The 19,447-nt window shown below is 42.7% G+C and overlaps 1 protein-coding gene across 3 annotated transcripts in view; it reads left to right on the forward strand.

The window, feature by feature from the left end:
• The window catches only part of dlg1 (MAGUK family member discs large 1), a 133,204-nt gene that overhangs the window by 64,658 nt on the left and 49,099 nt on the right, over positions 1-19,447 (forward strand). For all 3 annotated transcript variants that reach the window (XM_022787664.2, XM_022787666.2, XM_086976601.1), the window contains 5 exons: positions 12,617-12,682; positions 13,484-13,708; positions 16,078-16,188; positions 16,663-16,836; positions 19,189-19,354. In XM_022787664.2, the coding sequence (XP_022643399.1) occupies positions 12,617-12,682; positions 13,484-13,708; positions 16,078-16,188; positions 16,663-16,836; positions 19,189-19,354 (742 nt within the window). The remainder of the gene's footprint in view (positions 1-12,616; positions 12,683-13,483; positions 13,709-16,077; positions 16,189-16,662; positions 16,837-19,188; positions 19,355-19,447) is intronic.

The raw sequence follows: 19,447 nt of genomic DNA on the forward strand, positions 1-19,447 counted from the left end.
GCAAACCAAATACATAAACACACGTTTCCGTTATCTCCGATCTTTCCAGTACTCAAGTCAGCCTTCTAGCCTCTCTATGAATCCTGTTCCTCCGACATTGTTATCTGCCATTGTTCTCTTTTAACCCTTTCCTCTTTCTTGTGGCATCCTGCATCATGTTACTATTGCTATTTTGTGCGCTACGTACAACAGGAGGGCAACCTCCGGCAGTGATGCTCCCGTTTGCCTTCGGCCCCTCCGCTCGGCCCCTGCCGGCAACGGTGATCTGCTCCACTTGCCCTTGTACTGTAGCGAAGTTTTTGTCTATATCTGCGTTTCACAATTTTTCTTCTTTTTTTTTCTTGAGCCTTAGGCCGACGGCCTGTTTGCCTTCCGCTGCTTGTCAACTTGCGTCCCGTCGTCTGACTCACATCCGCCTGCCGCTGCTGCAAAAGCAGCTGTTTTGTTCGTCGATTTGAGTATCTGCAATGGCCGGCGGCGGAACACATTTATATGGCGCGAACAGTCTCCGTCTATTTGTCATGAAAAATATAGTGACTGCAGCGGGGCACCCGCGGGCTCGCAAAGCACTTAAGCATTCAAATGAACAGAGAAAGAGAAAGCAGCGCTAGAAATTTAGCCGGTAGCAGACGATTAGCTAAAGACCATAGAACAGGTGTAAGCTTTACTGCATGGCCGGTTAGGCAGCATCACACCGCGTTGTTTGGACCCGATTAGAGTCCATGACTAAAAATCCTATAGCGAAAGTCAGCTTTAGCTACGACTGCTGTTCACCTGCATAGACGGATTCATTGTATTCGCGGACGACTGCTTTTTCCATCTGACCGGCGATGATTGTCGCGAAGGTTCAGCGCTTCGCGTTTCATCGCAAAGGCTCCTACTTCGGTAAAGCGTGGCTATTGCCGCCATCACAGATTAACAATGAACAAACAATCGATTGCATGTAACCAGGTATGAATGTCATTGTGCGTTGGAACGTGTACGATCGGGCGAGTGCTAGTACGGAGGCGAAGGCCGTGTTATTGCAATCATTGTATGCGGCCTACGGCGCTAAAAGAAGGGCGCTCTTTCACGACTTCATAGAGACTGCAGGTAGGCCTTGATTATCAAGAAGCGATTCGTCCTTTTCCATGTCGGTAAAAAGAGTTCTGCTTTAGCACGTGCCCAGATGCTGGCTCTCCTGCATGTGTGACTCGATACCTGTATGCAATCGATAGCGGTGAGCGATGCCGCTAGACACACACGGCCCTATATTATTCGGTGCTGATGGAACATAGAGGCGGATGAAAGTTAGAAAAATTCAAGTTAGGTAACCCGTCGGGCGGTACTGGCAAAAGCATTATATGTATATTTGTTGTGTATAGTTCGTATCCAGCTTAACGAAAGACATCCTTTGCTGGAACGAGTCATCAATCGCTGCTCACATGATTAATCGTCGTAAAAATAGGAAACGTTTTGTTGACGGTGCTACAATATGGCGGTATACAATTTCTGCATGTTAATATATTATACAGTAACTGTATCTAGAGTCAGCATTTTCCACCCTTCGTATGCTGAAGATGCCAGAGAAGGTTTAGCCGTGACTGTGTAATTGACTTACGAAATTGAAAGTATGACTGTACAAAGACAGCGTATTTTCTTTACTTATTCCTTCGGGTCATATTTGCCTCCTTAGCAGAAAAATCAGCACAATGCCGTATTATTATGAAACTTTTTTTTGCTTTTTACGGGGCAGACCCTAATCGTCGACTACGAATTTTTCCAATGTGTCTTTGTGTAGTGCTAAAACACGTACTTTTTATGGCATTTTACCGCGTGGTTTCGCATTGGCGTTGCGTGTATAGTTGTGTTCACGCATAAAATTACCTTTTTTTACATGCTTCAATGAATTTTTTCGGGAGAAAACATGCTTATGATAAACGTGCTGGAGATCTGGTTATTATAGCCAATAAACAATGTCTAACTACTCCTGAGTAGCATACCTATTGTAGTTAATCTATCAAATTTATAAGTGTCGTATAATAACATTATTATATAACGTATAATAACACCTCCGATGTCTACCACCAGACTTAGTATATTTGCTCCGTCGCTAGAAGTTCAGGGTGTAGAAGAATCGATTTTACTTTGTTTCACATTGCCGGCCTTGAGAAAATCTCTAATTGAAACCTGTTACTGTGCCTTGGTTCTGCTAAAATGTATATACATTGCGGTCATGTATTCGGTTATCATGCATATATATACAGCTTATGAATATGTTATAGATGTCTCTCTGTTTTTTTACGCATATAGGTATCTGAGATACAGGAGTTACCTACTCATTGTCGTAGCATTATTATAGTAGGTTCCGTTTTCGTCGACGACCTGTTTGATATCACCTTCTTACTGCAGGGCAGCTACCGACGTCATGGAGTTCCACTGGATTCGGTGCTTTTGGTAAAAAAATTAGAGCTATTCGACCAGGTACGCGCTAATTTGCTTGCTCTCGGTATCTGACTGCCCGTATGGTCACTAATATGATTGCATCTTTAAGCACATGCACTCTAAGGATGGCAGAAAAAACGTCACGTCTGTGTAGCTGTAAAGGCGTCTTTGATCGGAGATCCCTCTCTAGCGTACAAAGCTCATCCTTATGAGCACCGCGTCCAAACTATATATAGATTTATTACAACAGAGTATAGACATTTGTCGTACGTATACCTACTCTCGCCTGCCATTCATAAGTGGTGTCCTCCTGCCTGTTCGTCGACTTGTTGGTCAGTCCTTTGAAATGAAGCTCACAATACAATTATCTATCGGCATGTTAGAGATCATATCATGTTTTCGCGTTTTATATCTGGTGCAGCTGTTAGGTATCACTTCAAACACTAGATATTACTTTGAGCGTCAAGCGAAGTAAGTCTACGCCTGGATTCGAACTTAGACTGTTATGTGTCCTTAAGTTAAAAGGCAAACGCGTAGCAATACCTGGTATTAGAATTATTGGACCTAGAATAACCGAGTTCACTTTGAGGTGGCAAGTTCGGTGATCTTCATTGGACGATTAGTAGTAACTGGGCAAAATAGATGGAAGGCTTGTTATATTGATATTTATTAATAGAGTTATTTTGTATACGGCTTGCTACTCTGATATGTTGTACTGGCAACCGGTTGAGCATCGCGTACTCCGTATATAGGTTCGCTAAACATTGTAGGGCTGTAGTAGGGACGGGGCAAAATTCAATTGCTTCGTTAACTTACGTACGATTGCTTCGTTACTTAGCACAAATCACTACATCATGCGCCTGTGTCTGCACCCGGGGCTTCTATCGGGGCTGCTAGCTATCACCACCCCCTGAAAAAGGTTAATCCATTTTTCCTGTTATCACAGTGTCATCACTGCACGTAACGGTTACGTCTACATTGTGTGACGCGTACCAAAGGGCATGCACAACATGGGGCGTGTCATAGAAATGCACCTAATTCACTAACGTATGATAATTGTGCTACGTCTATCATATTAGTGATAGACTTACTTGTGTGTCTATGATCTGTTGCCGAAGCAACACGGGCAAATCACGCACAAAGGTCGAATATCTTAATTTTCACAAATGTATGGCAAATTATACTCTATGCTCTTACGGCGATTTACTGTCTTACATTTTTATCTAATACTGTGTTGCCTCCGTATTTCTGTCGTTCGTAATAACTATTACTAAAAGAACTGTGTAAGGCTAGCAGACTAATGACAATGTCCTTTTATCAAACCCCTGCAGGAGTAGCTGAACGTGTCTTGTTCGAGGGTTTTATAGGAACTAAGGCTCAGGTGCATGAATATCACTGTACGCCATAGAGCCATTCAGATGCCATGTAATGAAACAAGAACTTCAGATGGCTGATCAAAGCATTGAGGAAAAGTTAAAAAGCAATAGTGAATACTTCGTAGCGCAGAACGAAGTCGTGGACGAACCGAAAATAAAAATAGCAACACACATTTTACAAGGGACATTGCTGCAGATTCCTTAAGCGGAGTTGGCGTCGCAAAGCATGCGTCTTTCACGTCTGGTTGAACGGTTTCTGTCGTGCTCTCAAATTCTACGAATTGTCTTCAGTTCGAATAAGGGAAGAAACATCTTCAGCTGTCCCCGTGTTTTGCAGCGACTTCCGTTTTGCAACTTAAGAGAAGCGAATGCCGATGGTGAGCAGAACAAGTTACAGACCATAAGGGACTGACGCACACAAGCTAACGCCAGAGGGTCGAAGCTAGAGGGAATCTATAGAAGACATCAAGTCAGAGAGGCTCTAGATCCAAACCGGTGAAGCAGGCAATCGGTTTTCTCCGTTCTCTTCAAAATACTCGTAGACACTGCTCAAACAATGTCGACATAGAGCTAGAAGATGATGTCTAGTTTGAGCGTAGCGCGTGCTCTACTGCCGGTACTGCTATATAAAAGTAGATACTTATGTATCTTTTCTGCGTGTGCTCACAGAAACACCTCTAGCGGGCATGTTCATTCAATTTTGATTGCGCCCGGTGTGGCGTTCAAACTGCAAATAAATGGTTTTAAGAAGAATTTCTTCACCTTATTGAATAAGCTCGTGATCGCCACCGCGAGTAAAACGATGCTGATTTATCCAGGCTTATTGATGTATCGCTAAAACACACCACAGAAAAAACTCTGGAGGTCCAGGATCATTAAGTGATTCATGAGTTTTTCCAATACAATTTAAGCGCTCAACCGAATTCCTATTACGGCTTTTCCGCAGGGCCTCATGGAAACCGTCGAAAATTGCTAGAGGACTTGTAACAGTGTATACAATCAATTTTAGGCGACCGAGGCAGTCTATAATATTGGCGGGGGCTTATCCGGCGTAAAGGCATTATACAATAAACGATTCTCGTCTATATTTGGAAGACCTTCTCTTATCCATTATGACGAATTTATAGTTCTGTTTTAGAAAGAACTAATTTTTCCTTGTGCCAAGAAATCCGGATTAACGTACGTCTGTTACAGTAAACATTGAGTGCTATCTTATTCTGAACACTTTGCACAATATCCTCAAGTAAGTAGCAGTAAACATCTTCGAGAGTGCTTCCCAAGTTCTCGCGGCTACTAGCTAAATCCGGCTTAAGAGTGTGACATCAAAAAATAAACGTGTAGAAAGCCATACGCAAGGGAATGGATGATCATTATTGAAAACACGTGCAAAAGAATTCCTGTCCAGGCTCTGTGTCTTTCACCGCTTTCAAGGGCCGAGGGTCCTAACGTCCGAAAGAGGACCTGGCATGGCAGACCGGAGAATAAAGTTAAGTTTCAGGCCAAAGCGAATGCATGTCACACTCAGCAGGGCTTTGAGACTAAAGGGTTATACGGGCTTTTTAAGTTTTGGATCGTTGAAAGGATCCTGACCTTGTCTTATGTCTTCCGGCCGTTTGCGATGCAACTGAACATTTGACTGCGGGCAACGACGAAATCTCGCTTTAGTTGGCGAAACTCTATGTTCAAAGCCATTAGAACTGCTACGTCAAAGACAAAGGTACGCTAAGCGGCGCTAGTCTTAGTTGACCGGTCAATAGAACCAGTGCTGCATCGCCGGTATTGTTACGATATTAAACTGTTTGTGGCCGAGATCGTTTGCCATTACCACCGTCGGCATTTCTATCGTTAATATTAACGATATGGTTGTCGTTGGAAGGAAATGAAAGCGACGATAGATTTACGTTCATATATAACACATATGGAAACAGTTGCCCAGCTGTACGGATCATGGTATTGATGCTGTTACCCTATTGCACCGTAAATTTTTATAGCGACGGGGTGCTGGCATATTACGTTTGAAGCGTCACAAGCTGACGAGTCTCAATAATTATGTACTAAATATCGAACTAGTTCAACAGTGCTTGGTATTTATACGGTACAATTGGAAACAGAATATGTATAAAAACGTGTATTAGCAGGAACTATCAGTGTCTCGACAGCTAACTTATAGCTTACTTTCACCGCGAGCACAGTGACTTATCAAGATGACTACCATGTCGTCACAATAGTCATCGATTTCAAGCGCCTAGTAACAATTGTTCGGACATCCTGTGCATTCTGTGTTTATCTAATGTTTACCTGCGTACCGATGCATTAAAGTGCATAAGCACAGGCAGTTTACGGAGGTAGGTACACGTACTTTGCGTCCAGTGGGAATTTCAGAATAGGTGGTCCAGTGTTTGGTCGCTCTTGAGTTTCAGTCGTGTTGAAGTCCAATGCCGTTCAGAGAGAGAGCTAGCGTCCATAGACCATAGGCAAGGTCGAATCTGTCTGCTGCTTAGCATGGTTTTGTACGTACGTAAGCGACTAACCGAAAAGGGGCTGCGCGACCTGCTCCAATTGCGAAGATAAGGTTTGAAGCGAAAGTAGTTGAGAAGCTTCTCGAAGGACACGCGCGGGTAATTGCACTGGAATCTTTAATAATAATAATAAGAACGACGGAAGCGCTTCGGCTGTTGCTAAAGGTTAACGGCGATGCCTAACGACGTACCTTACGCGCGTTCTGTAGGGCGATACAAAGGCAATTAGCAACAACTCTACGCTCCAAACAGAGGTATATAGGCAAACAAGCGCTCCAACGGGAGACCGGCAAGGCTAGATCCAAACCAAAGCGGGCATAACTAAACAGCTACTTTTCCTGGCTGTGGCAGACTATCTAAAGGAAGCAGGCGACAGCCGACACTAGCACGCATCCGTTGTTTACTTTTTTTCTGATAGAGCATACCGTCCCTCGGGAACCTTAAATTGCACCAGGGATACAACCAGACTGTCGTTTCAAACATCACCACTTCTTCGAGCCTCTTACCTTCTTTAAGATAGTATAGAGTGGCGCATCGAAGCGCCAACACTGACAAGCGGCGACTGTGGTACTTCTGCTGCGACCGCCGCCCCCTCCCCTCAGACGTTGCTAGCAGTGTGCGGATAACTATCACGAAACTGTCATCTCGAAGTCTTGCTCAAAACTTAGTCTAGGACTGCAACCTCATTTTTGGCTACCTGATTAGCCAACCAGCGAAAAGGAGTGCTAGCCAGAGTGGTCAGCTGCACGACTGGGCTCAATGTGTGGGCGGGAACAAGTTGTGGAAGGCAAAAGCCATAACAACACGGACTCAGCCAAGAGCTATACGAAGTGCGCAGCAGAGTTACGCCAAGGTAACAACGATTGGAACAGCCTCTATACAAATAAGTGCCTGAAGTTGGACGGCGGACGGCTGAAGGACCGGAAGAAATAAGCGATTTCATGCTCCTACGTCCTCCCTCTCTATGGGGAAAAGCCAAAAAAGACAGCGTCTCCTAGTTCTCGTTTTAGGAATTCTTCAAGGGGAGGGCTGGTCATCAAAATATAGCAGGCTCCATTACTGGTGTGCCCCTTCAATACTCTTATCTTTTTACACATTTAGCTCTTAAGAGGAAGGGTCTCTCGAGACTGGCAGGTGGCGGGGAGGGTGACGCGGGAATTTTGGTACTTACATAGATATATAATGCTATATGGCTAATGCGACAAACGATGATTAGGCAACAGAACGCGTTGAAGAGGTATTTCTCCCAAAAAAGCAGATCTGCTATATGGCCTTAGCCAAGCGCTGGAACAGACGTATGATTTAAGCCCGAATCATTATCCGGTGTTAAGATTCAACAGTCTTGGGGATGGCCTGCTTACGATAATAGTGAGTGACTACTTCTAGTCCCGATCCCTATTTGTCTTTCTGGATATACCTATGTTAAGTTCAGGTATAATCCTTAATTAACAGAATATTGTTTATGAAATACCTTTTTTACATGCCGGTGAGTTAGCATCGAATTGTTGGTGGTTCCAACAAACAACTATCTGATGGTATATCCACTGTTTCAAAACACATGGAAGCGTGACCTGTTGTTTTCAGGCGACAAGCCTATAACTAGTAAATGTAATATATAATTAATGTAAATATATCGACGTATTAGTAATGCAGTGTTATATATATATATACTTTGACAACTCGCGTTCTTGTCCAACTGAAACGGTAGGTTGACTCTGAGTATGGTATTTTTGCCGTTCGTTAAGCGTTATTTCAGACGAATTTTTTCCAGCTCGAAAAGAACTGTGTGCCTACGTCTGTTTCGAACCTGAGTCACCTCAGTAAATATTCCTAAGTTCAGTCGGCAAACACATAACCACTTCGCTATTGCGGAACTGAGGATAGCTTTCTAGAACAGAACTCCATTCAATGCGCCAATGAATTCTGTCGGTCGCCTTCTTCTATTTTCGTCTGGGTTTCTCGCTGTGTAGTTAATGCTGGAAATTCGGGAATAGACGTGCACAACAAACAGATGTTTTCGAACACGGGTATGACACGGAATAACCATTTGTCATACCGTTTACATCTTGTTCGTAGCGATAATCTGTTACTTTATGCGTGGCTATAGACAAGTGTACGGAAATATTAATGTTTCACTTTAACATTTGCCAAAACATAATAACAAAATAATATGCGCCACCTTCGGCAGAAACTGAAAATGCAGCACAAAGTTCATGTATATACACATACGTAGCAGTCTATTATCTCCTCTTATCACGCGTATCGCTGTTTATGGCTTTTATAAATATAAAGGACGTCCATTTGTACTTGTCGTCCTGTAAGCCCGCGAAGAATGTCGCAGCATTCTTTTGATAGAGAAAATTCTCAGCATTGCGTAGTGCCACCGTTTACAATTGCCCCTCAGGTTTTGTTCTAGCCTAGGCCGTGCGATCGTCTGCGGTTATTACTGCACATATAATTTCTATGTATGCATAAATAACACTTAATGTCCGCCTCATGGACGGCATTGATGAGAGGGGCAGTGGCGAAAACGCAATCGGTACAGCGATATTGCTGAGCATCACAGCTGAGGACAACCCAAAAACCCACTGTCACCCAGTGGTGATTTGTCTATGGGTACTACGGAATGGTAGTGGTTATTGTAAAGGTCGTAACTCCTCATACCTAGCTTCGTGTGACTTCTTGGGGTTGTTAGTCCACGGGGCATCACGCGAAAATAGGAGCGATTTACGAGTTTTTGGTTCGGCGCCAGGGCCTGATTTCTTTGTGGCCCCTTATGGTTATGGGCAGCGGAGTTATTCGTGGGAAACGATTGAGCACGCTTTATTTAACTTCGTCTATGTTGCAGTGTGAAGTGTTCCTTCTCTATGCTGACACAGCGGAACTTATTAGTTTGATAGATCCATTATTATGCCAAAATTCTGGACCATCGAAATGCCAACTGCACAGCTCATTCACGCATACTATAGACGCTCAATGGTAAGGGGAAAAAATGGTTTCCGAATAGAGCAAGCTGCCCCAAATGAAAAGATAGTAGTGTCTACAATTTATGGTATTTGCAAGCGCTGAAAAAGCCTTCGCCTGTTTGTTAAGAGGAACAGAGAAAGAGTTAAAGATAGTAACAGCTTTTCTTGGTCCGCCTCTTTATATAGCCTGTAATGAGATTTGCACCTTGAGACGGACGATAAACAACTCTAAGATCCTATACCGAATTCTCTTATAGAAGGGACGCTTGAAGTTAGCTATGGAAAGAATGGATACAGACTTCCAAGTGCCAATCTTGAAAATCTGAGGACCATACGGTGAAGTGAATTAATAACGGTGTAGTATAGCGACGAAATACCAGATCAGATATATTCACCATCGATCCTACAGAAGATCTTTGATAGTAAAGTAACAACGACTATCCAGCACAACACGAAGACACAACTTCATCTGGTCCTTCTTGTTTGCGTTTATGGATACTTTTGTTAGTTACTTCATGATATCTGAGGGATATACTGGGTTAAATTGACAAAATTGACTAAAATTGGATTGAATGCTTCGGGCTTTACGCGCGATTGCGTCGTTAGGCAGAGTACTGGCCTCCCAAGCCGAAGGATTATGCCTACCTCAGATGCGTTCCTGAGATTTATACACGGACATATTATGTATGAATATGATTGCTTTTTCTTTTTGTATTATATTGAAAAATAGTCCTTACCATGCCACAGGGAGTATTATCTATTAAGGAGATAAGTAATATAAAAAAGAATTCAGGCTTTAGTAAACGATTTCTAATTCTTTCACAGCTTGCATACCAGCAAGTCCGCCTTGTTTAAGTGGACTTTAGTGACTCACCGAATCTGATCTCGTTCATCGTCGTTAACATTTCAATGGAAAAAAGCCTTTTGCTTACGTCGAATTTCACAACTGACTAATACCATGCTCACTACGACTAACCTAACCGCAGCCCCTTCTGCCACAAATTCTGGGTTTCTCGACCAATTCTAACCAGAGAAATAACAAGCCCTAAAAAGTATCAAACTTTATTATTAAATCAGCGCCCGACCACACCACAAACTGCTCACGCTTCTCCCGCCACAGCCTCCTTTACCCTTGTATAATATAATGCGCGTCTCCGAATTGAATCACTGACGTATTGCGTTCCTTTTTGTCTGTACTTATCAACGCAACGAAATCATTCAAGTTGCGTCTTCATCTCAACATTTTAGTATTTTATCCGTTACATCGAGTGAGCTTTGCATAGTTTCTTTCTCGTTTTCCCTCAGCGGCGAATAGAAGCGGACAAAAGAGCCATAACAAGAGACGACGACGTAATCCCTCTAGCACCCGTCGTCCAGCTAGAGCAAAGACCGTTCCGGTTGTTCGATGCAAAAATGTAGGGTACGAATTCACCCACAGAATCCCTAAACCTGATTATTTGCATAAAGCCGCGGTTTAAATAGGGGCAATGTTGCAAAGATTGCTCCTGTCGTGCGCGTTCATGGGTGACTTGGCGGGAGGTTTTCGTCGTTTAGGGCTGACATGGTGCAGTTGCACGTGTAATGTCGTACTGGTGTAACATAGCAGCCAATGGCAATGCGATTTGAGCAAGAAAAGAGACTACAGAAGAAGATGTATCGAACGTGGTCAGGGGCAGTTCGACGGCGAAGGACTGAGATGTTGACAATTCTCCCACCCGATGCAAACTGAGGAGCGAGTTTGTCCAGTCTCCGTACGTTTCCCTTCCTCGACAGTGATTGGACACTGGCGGATAGCTATCGATCAATGGCATGAAAAAGGACGTACAAGTTCTTGGCTTTTTCGCCCTGCAAGGCTAATACACGTGGAAAACAAGCGTCGGTACAAGGGGGAGAAGCTTTTCTATAGTGATGACCGCAAAAATAGCTGGGAACGCTAGCTGGACGTGGGCCTTTACTGTAGCGTACAGCGCTCGGTAAATCATTGAATAATGAGGTTAAGGTTTTAGTAAATCGGCTTCATCAAAGAGCGCTAACACCAACTGCTGGCGAATATCAAAAAGGGAATCGGTAATCAAAATAACAGGCACATTTAAATCGTTTTTTATGGCAGTATTTCGTATTGAGTTAGACTGAATCCCGCTGAAGTTTCGGAGTCGAGGGCTAGGCAGTATAAAATAGTGGCAACATTTTGTGTACGCCAATACGAGTAAACTTAGTTATAGCTGCCACAGTACCGCAAACCAAATTGACCATTCCTATAGTGAGAAGGGGGTCCTTACGATCTGTAAGACGAGATAAAAAGCTAGTAGCTGTTTAATCCGTGCAGATTCGTACAAACTTACGCCCGCTGTTCACTAATCAATTGATGCTAGACCTGTCATTACGGCTACCAATGACCTTACCTACCTGCAGTTAGTTGTCTAGAAACGATAAGGTACAGCACTGCATCTATCCCAGGATTCTGTTGCGTTCGTATGACACCGACGTGCTGACAGTATTTCGAGCGTGTGCCACGTATTTTGTTCGCTCTTACGACAGTTATCTCTAACGAATGATTCTTTTATTAGCTAGAACAATTCCAAATACATATTTTAGGTCAAAAAACGAAATAAATAGACCGGCATAAGCAACATTCTAGCAATTCGGATTACATACTGTTATTCAGAACAATGTTTATTATTTAGGCAATATTTAAAATGTTAGATTCGACAAGACGAAGTATGCGTCGAGAGTTAAGTTGAGCACTCATAATTCGCTGAAGTGCCCAGTTTCCTCATGATTCTTTTGTTCTACACATAAGCGAAGCTTCCTTGATATGACGATACATATCATACACAATCGTGTTGAATCTGCCAGTGAAAATCATAATGAAGACCTTCACAAAGAAGCTTAACAACCTGCATTAGAAGCTCAACGGTCATGAATCGTGACATAACAATCGTTGATGATAAATATATGAATCGTACTTCATCGTGACGGCAGCACTTCAACAACAGGTGAAGGCCGCCATAAAAGAAAACTACTCATTTTGCCTAACAGAGATGATCTACTTCTAACCGATCAAAGCAAGCTGTCTTGTTGACATCAAAATGATGTAGACCTTGAAAGGTCTTGTAGTAGAAAGACCACGTTTTACCCGTACGTGCGCCTGCCACTCAACTTGTTTCCTTCATACACCTTTATTCGCACAAGCGTATACTTTATCATGACTAAGTGTATATTGATTGATTGAGTTGTGCACTATTTCAGCTGTTTGCGGCTAGGTTATCGCTCGAGACGTATCTCGTGCTGACAAGCGCTATTTGTTTGTTTTTATCGTTATCTTTTGCAGGCGCAGAGTCCCAGCATTCTTGGCAACGGAGATGGCGATCTCGACGATCCTTCACAACGTTTCGGGGTGAGGACTGCATAATTATTCTAGATGTAAACACATTTTTATCACATAAAAACGAAAGGGCCTGACAGGTGCCTAGTATGCAAGGAACTATTCGTTTTGTGCAATACGTACGAGCGCTATGGCTCTAATCCGACGAAGATAATGTGGGAAATTTTAGAGAATTTTAGTTGTTGTTGGAATTACCGTTTCTCTTCAAATGTACCGCTCTACCAAAGCAGATATTGCAAGGCGGTTTTGGTACTATTCTGCTAATTTAGCTTCTATCAGAAACTAAAGTAATAACACATGAAGATATTTCTTTTTAAGACTGGGGTTTAGCTCGAATTAAAGAGGACAGAACGGGTTAGCACAATATAATTAGAGATAATAAGGGCATTCGTGCTCGATGTCATTAAATTTCAGTCCTACGTAGTTTCAAGCTTCAGTAACACCGGTCGAAACATTTACATACACACAAATGAGCGAGAAAAAGAGGTAACGCAAGAAACACTGGTATTAATCATTCCGAAGGAAGAATGCAAAAGACTAAAACATATACCAAACGCTAAGTAATCATATTAAGTAGTGAACTGTTGACCTATGAAACTACTGAACTTATACTTACTTTAACAAATGTTTCAGCCACTGGGTAATTTAAATGCTAAACAAATAAAAAAGATTCGATAAACAAAATTTATTTATTTTCTCTTAGTGCAATTCTACTATTTATTTGTTAGGGCAGATTCAAGTAACCCTTTTTATCCTACTAACGAAAGTATTATTATTTTCGTCTTCATACATACTTCTTGTTCCATTATTCAGGTTGGCGGAAGTACTGGTGTTGATGAAGTTGTGGGCCCTCCCAGCTGTGGCACTTCAGGAGCAGGAGATTGGGAGCTCGAGGAGATTACGCTAGAGCGGGGCGGAGCGGGTCTGGGCTTCAGCATCGCCGGTGGGACGGATAATCCGCACGTGGGAGATGACCCCTCTATCTATATCACTAAAATTATCGTCGGAGGAGCAGCCGCCGCCGATGGCCGACTGCAGGTGCGTCAAGTGTTTGCTCCCTCTGTTTGCTATTCATTTTATAAACTGTTTCCCTTTTTTCCTAATTGTAGCAATTTGCCGCCATCGATGGGCAACTGTGGAGTCTTTTCCTTTGATTTCTCGTTCGCGCGCTATTCCAGTAACCTAATTGGCCCTTAGATACTGAGCCGTATTTGATTCGAGCAAACGAGGCTCCGCTACTTGACAAAAACGAGGCTTAAACAGAAATCACATGTGGGCAACAACTGCGACTCGTACACGTGAATAAAGGCAACGACAAAAAATCAAGCGACTGAGATCCACGAATTTTGTAGCTGACGTGTAATACAATTGCGTGTACACCGTTACGCAGTTTTTTTACAGAGTGCTTTACTGTTTTTTTGTCCATCTTTTTCTTATTGTTATTGTTACTATTCTTATTTTTTATGAGAAAAGAAAGCGACATTTTTCCACTTTTCATCAAAACTACCCCTTTTTTTCAAGCTTGTTCCGACACCTTTGTGGCGTCGAAGCAACAAGCTACATTCACCACCCCGGTCAGATCGTTTAGTATAGGTCGAAGTGTCAGATCTAGGCCGATTAAGGCTGGCCGGGTCTTTCATAAAAACGGTGTTGCTGTTGGCGAGATCGCCATGGCCAGGGGAACAATGGTGAACAGTGATGAGAGTTACTCAGTGAACAACTACCCAGGGCGCCTCTTAATTACAAAGTGTTTATAGCTGAGTTGTACAAACGAAAATAAAATGGTCATCTCGCTCCGAGCTTTTGTTTTTCCTTTTCATACCTGCTGAAAAGTCCTTACATTTCGAATACAAATCATTAATTCCCTTTAAATTAACATTGCTATCTTTTCTAATATCTAATATATTTAATATGGAAAATTAAAGAAACGTTAGTAATGTGTCTAGTTGTTTTAAACAATACTTACTTATGAAGAAGATGGACAAAGAAAAATTTAATCTAATTCCTAACAAATTAATAGGATCATAGGTGCTTGCTCATAAGCCTTCACTTGAACCTGGGGAACCTTTGCTCCCCCGTCGAAGTTGATTAGATTACAAACGGACAAAGTGTCTTTACATGAATTCACTCACAGGTATTCTTGTTGTAACCGTGGAGGTTTCTCACAACTTTCTTAAGGGTTGGCAAGATTTGAGGCAGGTACCTTGTACCTGTATTGTTTTGCAATGCAATAGGTTTTGGTGTCTCGCTCGTCACAATTGCAGTGACTTATTTTTGTACAACCTTTAGCTATTGCTTTTTATAAGAAGTTTTGAGTATTGCTTCTTTTGGCGTTAAGGATTTGCTTCACTAGCCAAGCTTACCTAGGTTTTTTCCAGTAGAACTATTAAGTGACATCGTAACCATGCAATAAACAGCCATTAATCTGATTTTTTCTCCTATATCGATAATTTCTGATACTTAATAATCCTTTGTGGCAAGGATTTTGTCAACGATAATATCTGAATGAGCGATGGCTGTGAGCATTCTGTTCTATGTGGTTACCATGGCAACGATTTCAAAGGGCCACCCACACCTCCGCACCTTTTTCATTGAGTCACCCGGGTACCACAAACCAAGGGCTAATTTGTCTAAACGCAATCAGTGTTTTCATGCCTATTAAACCGACCATCGTACGTAGAATATGGTAGGACAGGAAAAAATGCCGCTATTTTTGGTTGGTCAGTCCTTTCTTTTGCTCATTTAGTAAAACTATTTACTTGTATAAATTCGTTCGATAACTGTCAGATCAAATATCCGACACATTGTCCTGGCAACACTTTTGTGTCCAGCTCCTGCTTTGACTGTTCTACTTTTGGATATCTTTGGAAGACGGCTGATTTTGGTTCGCGTCACCGTCATGGTGTACAGTGATAGCGCGTCTATTTAGATACGCTCAACTTAGGAACACTTTGTGAAAATTGGCTTAGCTTCCAAATAGGACATAGACGCAGATCGTTTCGCGCTGGGAAAGGCCACTGGCTGGCAAAAACAAACGTACCGGACGTAAAATTTGAAACTTACCTAAGGTAGCAATAGCTGCTTCTGCGTTCCACAACATGAGACATCGACTAAACTGTGAGCAACTTATCTAATTTGTATTGTGGAGTAATATTCTAGATTTGCCTATAATTGGGGGGTTACCTTAATAGAAAGTCGAGAAATTGAGTAACCTAGTGTGTGCGAAAGAAGTAATTTAAATGCAAGGAGTTCACACAACAATTTTCGATTCTTATTTTTATAATCACTTACGGCTGCAGGCAAAATGATATGTTATAATGGATAAGCTGATACATGTTATGGGTAACATATAGGCGTTAGATATAACGTCTGTCGACTCTATGCATTATTCGAATTTACGTATACAGGTGAACGACATCATTCTACGGGTAAACGATGTTGACCTAGTAGACGTACCACATCGAGTCGCTGTCGAGGCCCTCAAACGGGCCGGTAACCAGGTAGTTCTTCTCGTCAAGGTAAGAAGTGCCTTTTTTGACCATTAGCGTCTTTGTTACTTTATTTCTTATATCTATATTTCTTATCTTTGTCAACCCACCTATGATGATATGCATCCGTTCACTAGGGCATTATTACTTATTTTTTATTTGATGTCACATTGATAGCGAAGACATTATTAAGAGCTGACAACATATCAGACATAATTGGCCGTCTTAACTATTGGCCACTTGAAAGTCAACTGTTCTTTCATATACGCTTTCTGCATAGAGCCGATCTTATTCTATGAGTTAACAGTACGCAAGCTAACTTCTTCTATTTTCTTGTATGTCTACAACCTCAACCCTACCGTCGCATATATATTTGAAAACACATTGTCGACAACTGTACATCCGTCATATGTTGTGTGGTCGACCTCCTCATTATTATTCCTACTCATTTCGTTTGATTTGGGGATAACCCATCGGTCTCGTACGCTGATGACGGTGGCACAGCGGGAACGGAAAGAACCCCCTGGAATCGTCGAGATAGAGCTGCAGAAAGGTACACGAGGGCTGGGTTTTAGTATCGCTGGTGGCGTAGGCAATCAGCACATCCCTGGCGATAATGGGATTTACGTCACGAAAATCATGGAGGGCGGAGCCGCACACCTCGATCGGCGCCTGCAGGTAAATACCCTGTACTTGTATTGATCGATATTTGATTTCTTTCCCAGAACGGCGAGCAAATACATACTGCTATTTACAGAATTCATTTGAATGATCGAGCGAAAACTATGCATTATGTAATAGGGAATGTAATACCAGAAAACAGGCAACCAAGCTGTGCTAGACGACTGTTACTGCGGAATGTTCAACAGATAATTTAATTTTCTGCTCATAATAGTTCTTAGAAACAGATTGCTCCTTACCAATATCTGACGCTATCTAGCCAACAGTTGAGAGATTGATAAGAAAGACGTTCTAGCTTTGGTAAGGATGGACTGTTTGTAAACTCTCTTGGCCTGAGTTATCTTACTTTGGCAGCAGTGGGATATACTTATTAGAGTTGTCCCTTTTCATCTCTCACAGGTGCGGCATTTGCCTCATAGGGTTTTAGGGGTGATGACCTAAAGCGGACCGACCAGCTTTCTTTTTTCTCGTAGCAAGAGAACTCTCTCAAGTCAAATTCCCTTTTACCGGTGCTTGCCTAGTATGCCTGGCTAGCGGTCTAGGCACCGTAGTAGACAGCCGTGCCGGCGATCAATTCACCTAGCAGCCGGCCACCGTTACTGCTATTGCGTACTCCCCAGCCGTTATAACCCCCTGTTATTCGCTCTTCAGTCAAACTGCTCATCCGGTTCGCTTTCTCCCTTTGCTGTTGGGAGCTGCCTGCTGTTCGACCGTTCTTTGTAGTCTTCACCACTTCGCGTGGTCTTCCCTATTTCAATAGAATTTCAATAGAATTCAATAGAATAGCTTTTTCGGCAAAGTTCCTTGCCAGCTGCCAGCACCCCTATCTACTGCCTTAATGCCTAGAGCCGCTTCTCCTCTTATTGCTTTACCATCTCTTTTCTTTATAGCACGCTAAGCAGTCCCCGACAGCTTCCAACACCATCGCCTTATTTCTTTGACGCCCTATCCTTCTATCTGTTCCTTTATTTACGAATAGTTAGGTGCGGATAATCTTGACGGAAGGAAAACGAGCCTAACTAGCAGCTGATCCTTACAAATCGAAACTTCTTCGTAGCTTTTACACCGTCGTTCCCCAGCGACGCATCACAAAGCCTAGACGTGGAATTTTCTCTGCGCCGGGACGACTATCTTCAATGTGGTAACTCCTCGAGAAGATCCGAGCGCTTTTCAAAGCTTTAATTTCTCTTCCCGTGTGGCTCACTTAACCTTGACTGTCCGAGGCTGCTGAACAACCGATTCGATGATACAGTTCCAAAATAATTCTAACTAATTTGGCTCATGGGGCCTCTCTTCATCTTCTCACTGGCGAACTGGTCGAACGGTTTGTGCACTGGATCTAGGGGAGACCGGCGCAAATAATATGGAACAATTTACTGACGGCACTTGCCCTACTCTGCGCAACCGTGTTGACTTGCGCGGATATCCAAGTAACCAAAACAAACCCTACCAGTACAGTAGATAAACCGAATCATTTAGGTGGACAGAGTAGTGGACTAAATTCAAGCAAGAACAAAGCATCTAGTTTATATGAGGTAACACCGTTGGAAAAAAGCCAACATCTGGATAAATTAGGGAAGTTGTGAACCGTTGGCTTACCGAACGATCATGGACAAATCTGCAACTGCCCAAAATCAAGTTCGTACCGTCGTATGACATGGCTGGCTAGCAGATAGGCTACGTCCAAGTGTTTCTTTTCAAACGATCTTTCTTAATTCTATTCGTCAGATCTTCAACTTCTTGCTGTTGTGCGATTGCCACTGGCTCATCCAGCCATCCTCATACTCGCTCGCATCCGCTATATTTTCGTACGAATTGTCAGTGCTAATATGGAAAAGCTTCAAAGAAAAAGGGTTTGTCTACCCGACTATCTAAAGATTGGGCTTCGTTAACGATAAAAAAAGTCTATGATCGACGAAACTTATTTGCCAACTGCAATGGATAGACAATTCGTACGTTGCTTCCGGGCTTCTATTTTATAGAAAGCTATATATGTATATATATAAATCCGCGCAAAATCACCGTCATATGCCTGTAAAGCTAGTGTGATATTTTTTCATTTGCTAACAAAGATACTTGTGATGTGCATGATATATTCAATGTACCTGTCATTCGCTTCCAATCGGCGCCCCATACAGCGTCCTGTGCATATATGTGCACAGAGCGTTTATACATTATGTATTGATTTGGCAAGAAGAGAGTACGAGCTATTTCCGCTAATCCAAACAACGTAATAGCAGCCTTTCTAAAGCGAGGTGCACGCGGTGTAATTCGATTTATTCAGTTCATTTGTTTTCTATAATCGTCCTACCTGCTTGCTAACCTACCTGTTGTTTCGCTATGCTACAGGTGGGCGATAAGCTGCTAGCAGTTGGAGATGTGCAGTTGGAGCAGGTGTCGCACGAGCAGGCGGTAGCCACCCTCAAATCGACAGGGGAGCATGTTCTACTGACTGTTGCCAAAACATCGCACCATCTCCCACCACCGCCACCTGTGCCCCCTGATCTGGGCAACCGTAAGTGCGCTAGTTTTAATTTTGAACCCATTATACATAGCATATTATGGCTGACCAAGTAGACGACCACGATGCGGATAATAACGATTATCG

This window comes from Varroa destructor, unplaced genomic scaffold (genome assembly GCF_002443255.2).
Source record: "Varroa destructor unplaced genomic scaffold, Vdes_3.0 BEIS01000001.1, whole genome shotgun sequence".
Classification (NCBI taxonomy): Eukaryota; Metazoa; Arthropoda; class Arachnida; order Mesostigmata; family Varroidae; genus Varroa; species Varroa destructor.